Genomic DNA, 13,340 nt, shown 5'->3' with positions numbered 1-13,340 from the left:
GATAACTCCTATAATTGAAAAATCAAGAAGAAGCTCATAGAACATATTATTTAGAGATATAGAGGTAATCATCAAGTAAATCAGATTAAATAATTTTAAATGGCTGGCTTTAAGGAATGGGAAATTTAAGGACTGTTGGAGGTGGGAAGAACTGCCCTTTTTTATTATCAGACTCATAACACATTTTGATTCTTTAAATACATGTATAACTTAAAAAAAAAACAAAAAACACTGAAACAGAGAAAATGCCCACACACTCATACCCGAAGTGTTCTACCTGTCCTTTCTTTCAAGTCTTGAAGGCAAGAGAGAACATGGCATGCATACAGAACTTAAAACACAGCAGGAAGGGGTGCGTGGGTGGCTCAGTTGGTTAAGCACCTGCCTTCGGCTCAGGGTCCTGGGATCAAGTCCTGTGTCAGAATCCCTGCTTAGCGGGGAGTCTGCTTCTCCCTCTCCCTTTGCCCCTCCCCCCACCCCACCCCCGCTCATGCACGCTTTCTCTCTCTCTCTCTCTCTCTCAAATAAATAAAATCTAAAAAAGTAAAAAAACAAAAACAAACAAAACCACAGCAGGAACCCATGATGTGAAAGGGAGAATAGCAATAAACAATACTGGAGATATAGGCAAATGCTGCTTCTTAGGAATTGATAGATGTTATATAATTGATGGTATACATTGGCACAATCAGATAAATGTAAATATGAACTAGGTATTATTATAATGCAATTATAATTGTGTACAAAAACGTCATTTGTTTAGAGATACGTATGGAAATATCTAGCAGTGAAATGTCACAATTTCTACAATTTAACTGGTCTTCAAAAATTAGACAAAACAAATTTTTTAACAATTTTTAACAACTGTTAAATCTAGGCAACAGATATATGGGTATTTATCATACTGTTTCTGTTTTTCAGTACATTTGAAATTTTTCACAAGAAAAATTTGCTTTGGAAAGACCTACACATGAAGTAATGAGTTGGATTTCCTTCCCTAACTATCTTGAATTGGGGCTAGACTGAAGAGGAGAAAACCAGGACGAGTCTATGGTTGTCTTACCATATCCTGCCATGGAAGCGCCATTCTCAACATCCGAGTTCTTATTTTCGTCTGCTAGAGCTTTAACATATCTTTTGCTTAAGTCTAGTATTTGTTCACGTAACTTGACACTGCTTTGATGTCTTGGTTGTTGAAAAGTATAGTGCAGTAACATCAATCCCCAAATGAGTCCAAATATAAGCAAGAGTAAACTCAATTTCTGTGACATGGTTTTTCTTGAGATTGTAAAAATCATTTCTGATGAACTAAAGACACTCAACTGAAGGGTGGTGACTAGATGTAAGCCGCCAAGCAACTAAGACTTTAGAAAGAAAAAAGAAAAAAAATCTCCTCCTCTAATACTGTATATTCTTCATCTTCAGCAAGGTTGCCTCCAACTCTCAATTAACTCTGTAAAATTGAGAAGAGAAAAGGGGATTAGTCTTAACCTATACCATTAACAGACTAGACAATGACAAACTTAAGAGATTCTATAAATCATTGTGATTTGAAACTGTATCATCTTCTTTGACAACTTCCTTTCCACCATGACTAAAGCTTCCAGGTTTCATTTACATTGCTCTTCAAAAATTTAAACCAGACATAAATGTCAGTTAGCTGAAATGCCACCATGGTCACAAAATTCTTTGAATGACTTCTTGTCATTAGTAACTAAAACTATGGACATATAATAAGATTTATAGGAGACTATTCAAATACAGTTTTCTAAACTAAATGTCTAAAACCTCTTCCTCCTCTTCCTTAAAAAAAAAAAAAAGGCAGATGCCAAAGTGAAAGTGAGAAAATGAGGAAAGGTGAAAACAGACTGGAAAGTCATTAAATGCCTGACCTCCCCCCCAAAAAAAATCCCACAATTAAATAAGTGTGACAGTATTTGAAAATGTTACTAGAAAATACTGCTAATGGCAACAAGATCGTCTTAAGCATCCAACCTAAGATGAAAAATAAGTTACAAACTCTTAAGTTTATACTTCTAAATTTATGCCAGACATAATGGGAGGTGCTAAAACAGTTTAGAAAATTTTCCTGTATTTCCGAATCTGCAATTCCAAATTTTAAATGATACAGGAATGTACTTTTATAATTTAAGGGAAAATTATATGAGAAAAAAAAGATTATACTTCAATTAAAAAAAAAAGATAAAGGTGATGACAATCATGGAATCTAGAAAGGCCTGGAAAGTAATAATGTATATGAATCACCAAAGTGTCCAGCGAAGAAAACTCTTCAATTATACCTAGTGGAGTAAAATTCTTTACATGGAAATACATCTAGAGTCAAAAAGTGTATTTCACAGCTTAATGAAAATAATCCTTAAGAACTTTTTTTTTAAGATTGTATTTATTTATTTGACAGAGAGACACAGGACACAGTGAGAGAGAGAGAGAACATAAGCAGAGTAAGCGGGAGAGGGAGAAACAGGCTCCCCGTGGAGCAGGGGCTCGATTCCAGGACGCTGGGATCATGACCTGAGCCCAAGGCAGATGCTTAACGACTGAGCCACCGAGGCGCCCCAATCCTTAAGAACTTAACTTCCTGCAGTATGGGCAAATAAAACATACCGATTTTAATCCACTTAATAGGGTATAATCACATAGCCAAACTAATAAAATCAAGTTTGAGAACAAGACTAAAAATGAATACAGTAAAGGTTAACTCTGCAGAGCATTTAATCACTTTCTCTAGTGCTAGGCACTAGGGAAACTATGGTTCTGCCCTAAAAGTTTGCTTTCTAAAAGCACAGATGCTTTTAAATCTTTTTTTAAATAATAAAAAATAGAGTATCTTTTATACTCTTATGTGAAAAAAATCAAAATACAAAACTTTGTAATCAAAACCTCTCTAGATGTGTGGGTGTTGAGATATGTGTAAGCAGGGGATCTTCTACCCTGGCAATTCACCTGTCCAGTTCAGAAAATTCCCACTCTTTCTTCCTCCTACCTGGACCCCCCAGTCCCTGATACACTGCTAATAAATTCTGGGCCTCCAAGGTTTGAAGAACACCCATCTTCTCTTGTTGAAGTGCACCCATCCTGCCAAACCTCACTACAAGCATTATTACCCCACTAACTGGGCATATTAATTACTATAGCAAAATAATAACTGCATTAAAAATTAAGAATTAACTCCTTTTCAAATCTTCTTCTACTTCTCCTTATTTAGTTACCATACAAAAAATCAATCTCTTCAGATCTTACTGAAACTCTACTATTAATATCAATACTGGATTACTAAACTTTACTTAACAAAGTCAAGTAAATGTAACCTAATATTTTTTTCTACAGATTTTACATTTGAGTTCAGAAAGTGCAAGTTCTGGATGCCCAAGATAATTTTAAAGTAATTTCTCTGGGGTGCCTGGGTGGTTCAGTCGGTTAAGCGTCTGCCTTCAGCTCATAGGTCATGATCCTAGGGTCCTGGGATTGAGCCCCACGTCGGGGTCCCTGCTCAGTGGGGAGCCTGCTTCTCTTCTCTCCCACTCCCCCTGCTTGTGTTCCCTCTCTCGCTGTCTCTCTGTTAAATAAATAAATACCATCTTTAAAAAATAATAAAATAAAAGAATTTCTTTACACACATATATTAAATATATTCTTCTTTAGAGATCTTTCTTTACTGGCTCCTATGTCTTTTCAAGTCTGACCTGTAGGTGTGTCAGCACCCAGTAGAAGGACCAACTGGGTATCTGCCCTGAAGCAGTTACAACAGGCTTCTAAAGCTGGCATGACAACAAAACCGGAAAAGTGACATCACTGGAGAATTAAGAACACAGACTCCTAGGTGTTTTGGCAAATAACGGTTAAAATGACAGCCTGGAAGGTTTTAGGTCACTATACATATCCAAAGCCAAAACCAGAGGCAAAGAGGGTACTTCAGTTAAATGACAGCCTTACTACAATCACTTCGTACCAGATTCTGCTCTAAGCTCCTTATATGATTTAACTCGTTATATCTTCACAACTCCCACATTAATAATGTTCTCACTTAACAGGTGAAAAAAACTGAGGCAAAGAGTAGTTAAATAATTTGTCCAAGGTCATACAAATGGATAGTGGTAGACATAGGATTCAAAGCTCAGGCCCTGAACCCATGCCGCTCTTTTGCAGCAACGGCAATAAAATAGGAACAGCAGCAACTGCAGCCATGAGCAACCACTGAGTTCTTATGGTGGAAGGAAACACTTCGCAACAGCTATTTCATTCTTTTTTTGCAATAACCTCAAAAGAAAGATGTTGTTATTCTCATGTTAAACATGACCACATTAAAAAAAAAAAAAAAAAAAAAAAAAAGACCACATTAAAGCTTAGAGAGGTAGTTAACCTGCCTAAGATTTTTAGCTAGGCCACAGACCTCACTTGCCTGAACTTTGGCAAAAGCTACAAGCCCACAAGTTCAGAACCTCTATCTCCATTCAGGGTCTGTCCTTTCTTTTACAAAAGGTCCTTAAACCCAGCCCTACTAGAACTCATAGGTTTTAGAGAACTCCACCAAAGTGACAAATCCCAAGACTATTAGACGGGGAACAGGAGATCCAGGGAGGGAGGTGGGGTTGAGAGTCAAACACAGGGAATGTAATCTCTAACAGGTAAAGTCCTCCCAACTAGGTACAAGCTGTACAAGTCCTTCCAACTAGGTACAAGTCCCTCAAACTAGGTACAAACTTTTTTTTTTTTTCCCAGTTCAGGGTTTTATTATTTTGGGCTTAATGGAACTCCATGGTAATTGTGTCTGGGACCAAAGTGCCAGGATCATGTCCAATGGAAGAAGCAGGTGTGACCACTGCTTCACCTCTCTGAGCTTCTCACCTTCCAGGAAGTGGTCACTTTTCTGTTCAAAGAGTTGTTGCTATTCTTTTCTTCGATCTCCTGTTGAGTTTGTAGGTGTTCAGAATGGTTTGATCCCTATCCAGCTGAATTCCTGGGACCAGACGAAATCCAGGTCTCCTACTCCTCCACCATCTTGCTCCTCCTCCGGTACAAACTTAACCATGAACTTTGCTTAAAGAGCAAACGGCAGGATGAACACTAGACACTGAGAGAAAACACCCTAATAGTGGACAGGGCAGAAACTTAGCTAAGGAGGATATGCCCCCAAAGTAATAAATCCCAAGGAACAAGAAAGCCTAGTTTAAACCTAGTGTTTCTCAGGGTGGGGGGCCGAAAGATAAATAAAGAGCCTCTTATTGCTCTATATTGACTGTACACTAGCTGACTATTACATTCAGAAAATAGGCCTATATGAAGGTCTTCATACAGGTGCCTGGGTGGCTGAGTCGGTTTAGCGTCTGCCTTCCACTCAGGTCATGATACCAGAGTCCTAGGATCAAGCCCTCCATTCGGCTCCCTGATCAGCTTTGAGCATGCTTCTCCCTCTCCCTCTGCCATTCCCCCTGCCTGTGTGCTCACTCTGTCTCTCTCTCTCTCAAATAAGTAAAATCTTTAAAAAAAAAAAAAAAAGAAAGGTCTTCATAGCCTTGACTCTCTATGGAATGTGTCTGGCTCACCACTGCCCTCAACTAAAACAGCCCATCTCAGAGAAGAGTCAGGAAGCTTTATAGGGACTACTACAGTGAAATAGTCACATGCTTTGTAACTTGCTTGTGTTTGTTACACGTTTTTCTATAGTGATAAGAAGTTAAAATTTTTTTTAAGATGTATGTATTTATGTTGAGAGTGTACACACACACACAGGGGGAAGGGGCAGAGGGAAGGAATCCTCAAGCAGACTCCCCACTGAGATGGAGCCTGACCTGGGGCTCCATCTCAAGACCCTGAGATTGTGACCTGAGTAGAAATCAAGTTTAACGAACCGAGCCTCCCAGGCGCCCAAAGTTAAACACTTTACATGAAAAGGATATCTTTAAGAATAGCAAAGAGGTGAGAAGTTGGGAACCATTATCCCACTCTACACTAGGAAACTACAAAATGACACCAAGGAATAAAGTGAGTGTGAGAGCTATTAAGGAGAAAAAACACCCTGGAGCCTTCTCCAAGTTAAAAAGATGGCCTGGAGCCGGCTAATACCTGACATAGGGCTGAGCAGTTCAAAGGCCCATGAGGGTTCTCTGAAGCAACCCAAGAAGGCCTGAAAACTATTCTAAGGGTTCATTTCTTTTTTCTTTTTTTTTTAACATTTAAATACTAGATGTTTATAGATGGATAGTCCTTACAAAGTTGAGATCACATATTCGCCACATATTAACACAGGAAATCTCCCACAAATTTAATGCGTGTATGAGCCATTGACATCAAAGATTTCCCTCAAATAATTACTAGGCAGTAGAAATGAAGGTTAATCAACCATTTATAAATGCTGTTTGTTGGTGATGTGCCCCCTCAAGCTGCCTGTGTGTGGGGGGAGGACATGAACAGCCACAGTCGGGCTGTGGTGGAGGAGGGCTTTCCTTGAGTCTTTTGTTCTGCTTGGCAGCAGTGATGGCCGGATCCGTCTCCAAACTCTCAGACGTTTTGTCGCACATGATATCCGCAGATGATATCCACAAGACGCTCAAATGTCTGCTTGACATTAATGTTATCCTTGGCACTTGTTACAAAAAATTCAAACCCAAGCTGTTCTTCTAAATGTTGGCTTCTCTCTGTTGAGATGACCCGCTCGTCTTCCATGTCACATTTGTTCCCAACCAGGATAACCTGGGCATTATCCCAAGAGTATGTTTTGATTTGAGTTGACCTTCCAGAAAGTGGTTGCTTTTCTGTTCAGAGAGTTGCTGCTATTCTTTTCTTTGATCTCCTGTTGAGTTCGTAGGTGTTCAAAATGGTTTGATCCCTATCCAGCTGAATTCCTGGGACCAGACGAAATTTAGGTCTCCTACCCCTCTGCCATCTTGCTCCTCCATCTCTAAGGGTTCATTTCCACAAGTAATTCCAAGCAAGCCCAGTAGAGGTGACTGAGATTCCCAAAACGATAAAATTATGCCTTTGGGTCTCTTCTCATAATGTTTCACATTAAAATCACCTGGACAGTTTTCTACAAATCCCCATGCCAGGTCATACCCCATACCAATTAAATTAAATGTCAATGGGATGGGATGGGATGGGATGGGATGGGATGGGATGGGGTGGGATGGGGTGGGGTGGGTGGGGTGGTGTGGGGTGGGGTGGGGTGCGGTTGGGTTGGGTTGGTCTGGGTTTAGTTTGGTTTTGTTTTTAAGAGCCCTAGGTTAGGAGCACCTGGGTGGCTCAGTCGGTTAAGCATCAGCCTTCTGCTCAGGTCATGATCCCAGAGTCCTGGGATCACCCTGCTCAGCAGGAAGCCTGCTTCTCCCTCTCCCCCTGCCACTCTCTTATACTCTCTTGTGCTTTTTCTCTCTCAATAAATAAATAAATATCTTTTAAAAAAAAAGAGCCCTAGGTTATTTCAATGTGCAGCAAAGAATGGGAACCACTCTCCAAATCTCAAATTTCTTCATAAAGCAGCAATTAGCGCTCCAAGTAGGACCACTAAATTCATGTTACAAGTCAGTGCTTCAGGTGTGACAGAGGCTTCTTACTTGGACCTACCTATAATGACCCTGAACAGGAAGGGGTAAGGGGGAGGGAAAAAAACAGGCTACAATTGAGCACAGTATTTATCAGAGTCCTTTCTCAACCAAAATAGTGTACAATCTGAAAACTTTTTTTTTTTAAGATTTTATTTATTTATTTGACAGAGAGAGACACAGTGAGAGAGGGAACACAAGCAGGGGGAGTGGGAGAGGGAGAAGCAGGCTTCCCACCGAGCAGGGAGCCCGATGTGGGGCTCAATCCCAGGACCCTGGGATCGTGACCTGAGCCGAAGGCAGACGCTTAACGACTGAGCCAGCCAGGCGCCCTGAAAACTTTTTCATCCCAACTTTTAGGCCACCATATTAATTGTCTACTAAAGACTAAAAAGTCAAACTTCATATTTGGCCCAAGTAGTTTTTAACGGCAAAAACAAGGGGCGCCTGGGTGGTTCAGTCGGTTAAGCATCCGCCTTCGGCTCAGGTCATGATCCCAGGGTCCTGGGATTGAGCCCCACATCAGGCTCCCTGCTCAGCGGGGAGTCTGCTCTCCCTCTGCCTATCACTCGCCCCCACCCCCCAGCTCATGTGCTCTCTCTCACTTGCTCTCTCTCAAATAAATAAAATCTCTTAAAAATAAATAAATAAAGGCAAAAACAAAATCATCATCATTTTGACCTAAGATAGACTCATAAATATTTTTAGGATCCCCAGGGGAAAGTTCTTAGGCAACTGCAGAGATTACAAAAGGAATTAGAGTGTATATGGCCCAAAAGCAGAAGAATGAAGGAGAGGAGACACATTTAAAATGAAGTTGTCTGTAGAGCACTAGATCTGAAGAGGCAAAGGAGTGTGGTCCAAGTATCATCATCTCCAATTGGATTCCTGCAGCTGTTTCTCAAGTAGTTTCCCAGATTCCTCTCCAACCCCACTTCAAGCCACTGTCCTCAGAGCAGCCAAAATGTTCTTTTAAAAACAAGTCACAATTTGAATAGTCACAATTCCAATGGTTCTCAAAGGAGATATGAAAATGATAATAAGCACATGAAAAGATGCTCAAATTACTAATCATTAAGGAAATGCAAATTAAAACCACAATGAAATACCACTTCATACCCATTTTTAGGATAGGAAGGGCATCAGAGTATACCACCCTAAAGTATGCCACTGTGGTAAAAAGATTATTTGGAAGTGAAGATGACTAAGAAACAGCAGATGCAGGAAGTGTTCCCTGCCTTGCTCTCCAAGAATTTCAAATCAGAAAGGTGACAACATTCTCATCATGGGAGACAGGGAGTTGATGTTGAGACAAATCTGTACAAGTACATCTTAAACAACCCGTACATTCCATTAGTTTCCCCCACATATTACCTTTTCACAATTTACTGCCTCTAGAAGCTAAAACTCCTTTTCCTTTGTCTTCTCAGGTCTTCACGATTTATGGCTCTTTGTCTAAATGATATATAAGCTCTCAGGCCTACCTGCTTCTTCGGGTTTTCATTTCATTCCTGTAATGACCCTCATTTACATATGAAAAAAGCCTTTTCCTCCTGTAGTCTGGCTTTTGTCAGTTTAATTACTGAACCTAAGAAGGTAGAGAAAAAAGATCTTTCTTCCCCTTTTATCAACATTTATCAAAAAAATTTTATAACATTTATCAAAAACAAAACAAAACAAAAAAACAAGTGTTGGTAGATGTGGAGACATTCAAACTCTTGTACACTACTGATAGGAATGAGAAATGGTGCAGCCACTGTGGAAAACAGTACGTCAGTTCCTCAAAAAATTAAACACAATATCACCGTTATGATCCAACAATTTCACTTCTGGGTATAATCACTAAATAACTGAAAGCAGGGACTCAGAGATACCTGTGCACCTATGTTCATTGCAGCATTATTCAACAATAGCCAAAAGGTGAAAGTAACCCAAGTGTCCAAAAAATGAACAAACAAAATGTGGTGTATATATATACAATGGAATATTATTCAGGCTTAAATGGGAAAAAAATTCTGATACAAGCTACAACACAGATGAACCTTAAAGACATCATACTAAGCGGGCACCTGGCTAGCTCAGTCGGTAGAGCACAGGACTCTTAATCTAAGGGTCAGGAGTTCAAGCCCCATGTTGGGCATGGAGCCTACTTTAAAAATACTAAGTTAATAAACCATACACAAAAAGACAAATATTGTATGATTCCACTTCATACAGGAACTTAGAACAGTGAGACACATCAAGACAGAAAGTAGAATGGTAGTTACCAAGGGGCTGGGGCTGGGGAGAGAAGAATGGAGAGTTATGGTTTAAAGTTTACAGAGTACAGGGGCGCCTGGGTGGCTCAGTCGTTAAGCATCTGCCTTCAGCTCAGGTCATGATCCCAGGGTCCCGGGGGCGAGTCCCGTATCAAGCCCTGCATCGAGGCCCGCAACGGGCACCCTGCTCTGCGGGAAGCCTGCTTCTCCCTCTCCCATTCCCCCTGCTTGTGTTCCTGCTCTCGCTATCTCTCTCTCTGTCAAATAAATAAAATCTTTAAGAAAAAAAAAAGAACTATTAAAGTTTAGGGTACAGAGTTTTACTCTGGGATGATGAAAAAGTTCTGGAGATGTATAATGGTGATGCTTGCACAACCTCGTGAACGTACTTAGTGTCACTGAACTGTATGCTTAAATATGGTTCAAATGGTACATTTTATGTGATGTATTTTTTACCACACACAAAGTCATATCACATCACTCCCCTGCTTAAAAACCCTTCAACAGTTTCCCACTGCACTTAAAATAAAATTAAAACTCTTTACCTCAGGCCACAACGCCCTGCAAAATCTGACTTCCGCCCTAATCTCTCTTGTCCTAATCTCACACCACTTCTACTTGCTCACTGTGCTACAGCCACACCAGGCAAGACAAACCAAATTCTTTCTGACCTCAAGGTCTATATACAACTGCTATTCACCTCCCGGGAATGCTCTCCACACAGCTTGTTCCTTTTCATTTTTTAATATCATTTATCTCAAATGTAGCCTCTTCAAAAAGGAGCACTCCCACTCCTGCCCCACCTCCAGCCTCAAGGTACTCCATATGAAATTATATGTTCTATCTTTAAAACCTTGAGCAAGTTACTTTATCTCCCTAGACCCCGATGTCCTCATTTGTATAATGCGGACAACAGTAGCTACCTAATACTGGTAAAGAGAAATGACACCTCATACTACTCAATATACACTAACTTTTATTATTAGTGCCAGGTACTAATGCAGCAATGACAGTAATTCTTTTTTTTTTTTTTAATATTTTATTTATTTATTTGACAGCGTGAGACAGCAAGAGAGGGAACACAAGCAGGGGGAGTGGGAGAGGGAGAAGCAGGCTTCTCACCGAGCAGGGAGCCCGATGCAGGGCTCGATCCCGGGACCCTGGGATCATGACCTGAGCTGAAGGCAGACAATGACTGAGCCACCCAGGTGTCCGAATGACAGTAATTCTTGATAATCTGAGTTATCTGAGCTAATACAGGAGATGTTTTACTAGACCTAAATAAAACTCCTCTGATTAGCTCTCATGGCCCTCCATAATCCAGTCCCCAAAGGCAAATTTATTTCCCATTAGTCACAAAAATATCTCCCCCAATCAAGCCAGTCTTCTCACTGTCTCATACCATGGTCATGACAACACCTTATGTTTACATGTATTTTTATTTATGAAGCATGTTTCCTTACATCCTCTCATTCAGTTAGCTAACAGCTATCAGAGAGGCTGCAGGTTTGAACAAGTTTCTACTCAAAATTTGTGGACAGCATGAAATATTTCATTGGTATTAGTTACTGAAGAATTACCCAGTCCTAAAAGATGATATAATGGCATACTGTTGTGAAGAAGACTTCATCTTCCAAATAGCCGAAAATGAGACTAGAGTATCTCTTTAAACGCTACCTTCACCCGAAGGATTTCAAAACCTCATCGCATTACCCAGTCCATGCTGATCTTCTCTCACCGCGCATTACTTTGCATCAGCTGATTTCACACACCCCATCTTCTCATCCAGTCAGGAGCCTTGCCCCACAGTCCCATGTTCCTAAGCGCACCAGTAACCTGCCCTACACTGCCGCCACGACTCCCACAGAGCCCAGGGAACAATCAGTGGAGACACTTAGAGTTTACTTTTAAGCACATGCCTGAGTCTAACCCCACCTTCTCCCAGGCAGCAATGACCTCCCTGCAATGTTGGAAGTTTCAAGATAAAATTAAAGTATCTCCAATTATCCATTTTGGGGCTAGATGAACCTGAGAAGTAATCTAATACAATCCCCTGACATTTCAGATGAAAGAAAACCCAGGATATCTTGCCTAATGAGACAGTTAATGGCAGAAACTATATTGATCTAGAAGACAGGTCCTGACTCACCATTTAGGTTTTTCTCTATACCATACTACTTTCTTTACCTCCACTAGAAAGGCTAGGTTTGTAAATACCGAATGAACTGTACTCTTTTGCTTTAAAAGAACATAACCAGAGGGTGCCTGGGTGGTTTAGTTAAGCGTCTATCTGCCTACAGCTCAGGTCGTGATCTCGGGGGTCCTGGAATCCAGTCCCCCCCCCCGCCCCGCCCCGTTCAGCAAGGAGTCTGCTTCCCCCGCTCTGCCCCTCCCCCCAGTCTGTGCTCTCTTCTCACTCTCAAATAAATGAATAAAATCTTTAAAAAAAAAAAAAAAAGAACCAGAAAACAGTAATGGCAGTTTAGAGCAATGATCCTAAAATTCTGAAAATATATGCTTGGACTATTCATTAAATTATCAAGTGGGCACATTAAAGTTTCAAATACACTTTATTCCCATAAATCAAACTATTATAGAGTTGCTGCAAGAAGGATTTAAGAAATTTTAGAGCTTAGCTTTTTTTTACATAAGCAAAAAACAACAGAAAAAATATAAAGCACAGATAAATACAAGATCTGGATGGAGACATCTTCACAATGACCAGCAGACACTGATAAGAAAAAACATATCTCCAGGGCGCCTGGGTGGCTCAGATGGTTGAGCGTCTGCCTTCGGCTCGGGTCGTAATCCCAGGGTCCTGGGATCGAGTCCCGCATCCGGCTCCTTGCTCAGAGGGGAGTCTGCTTCTCCCTCTCCCTCTGCCTCTCCCCCTGCTTGTTCTCTGTCTCTCTCACAAATGAATAAATAAAATCTAAAAAAAAAAAAAATATTTCCAGAAAAAAGAATTTGGGGGTGGGGAGGGCTGCATAAAGGCCTATGCTCAACAATCTTTACAAAATTTCATTTAAAGCATGAACAACTTGGTTTACTCATTCATTTGCTCGCTTATTCATTCACAATATTTATTGCAGTACCTACTATGTACCAGAAACTGGAGATGTGAAAGGTGAAACAAGACAGGATTCTTCTTGTGGAGATTATGTTTCAATTGGAGACAATAAACAAGCAAACATAGAAACAATTTCAGCTTGTCATAAACTGCTATAGAGAAAATAAACAAACGGTGATGTGAGGATATCTGAGGAATCTAAGTATCAGGTCAAGTAAGGCCCTCTAGGGAGGTCTGATCTAAAAAAGAAGGGGATGGGGCGCCTGGGTGGCTCAGTAGTTAAGCGTCTGCCTTCAGCTCAGGTCATGATCCCAGGGTCCTGGGATCCAGCCCCGCATTGGGTTCCCTGCTCCGCGGGAGGCCTGCTTCTCCCTCTCCCACCCCCCCTGCTGGTGTTCCCTCTCTTGCTGTCTCTCTCTGTCAAATTAATAAATAAAATCTTGAAAAAAAATA

General features: G+C 40.7%; 1 protein-coding gene across 5 annotated transcripts in view; it reads right to left on the bottom strand.

The window, feature by feature from the left end:
- The window catches only part of CCDC126 (coiled-coil domain containing 126), a 114,761-nt gene that overhangs the window by 30,857 nt on the left and 70,564 nt on the right, over nucleotides 1-13,340 (bottom strand). For 3 of the 5 annotated variants that reach the window (XM_027573106.1, XM_027573108.2, XM_027573104.2), the window contains one exon: nucleotides 1,064-1,453. In XM_027573106.1, the coding sequence (XP_027428907.1) occupies nucleotides 1,064-1,298 (235 nt within the window). In that variant the 5' untranslated portion in view covers nucleotides 1,299-1,453. Of the gene's footprint in view, nucleotides 1-1,063; nucleotides 1,454-3,638; nucleotides 3,785-13,340 lie in introns of those variants that run through there. The other 2 variants (XM_027573109.1, XM_027573107.1) reach the window with 2 other exon arrangements.

This window comes from Zalophus californianus, chromosome 12, assembly GCF_009762305.2.
Source record: "Zalophus californianus isolate mZalCal1 chromosome 12, mZalCal1.pri.v2, whole genome shotgun sequence".
Lineage (NCBI taxonomy): Eukaryota > Metazoa > Chordata > Mammalia > Carnivora > Otariidae > Zalophus > Zalophus californianus.
The sequence above is the reverse complement of the archived record's forward strand: the minus strand, read 5'-3'. Positions and strand labels throughout refer to the sequence as shown.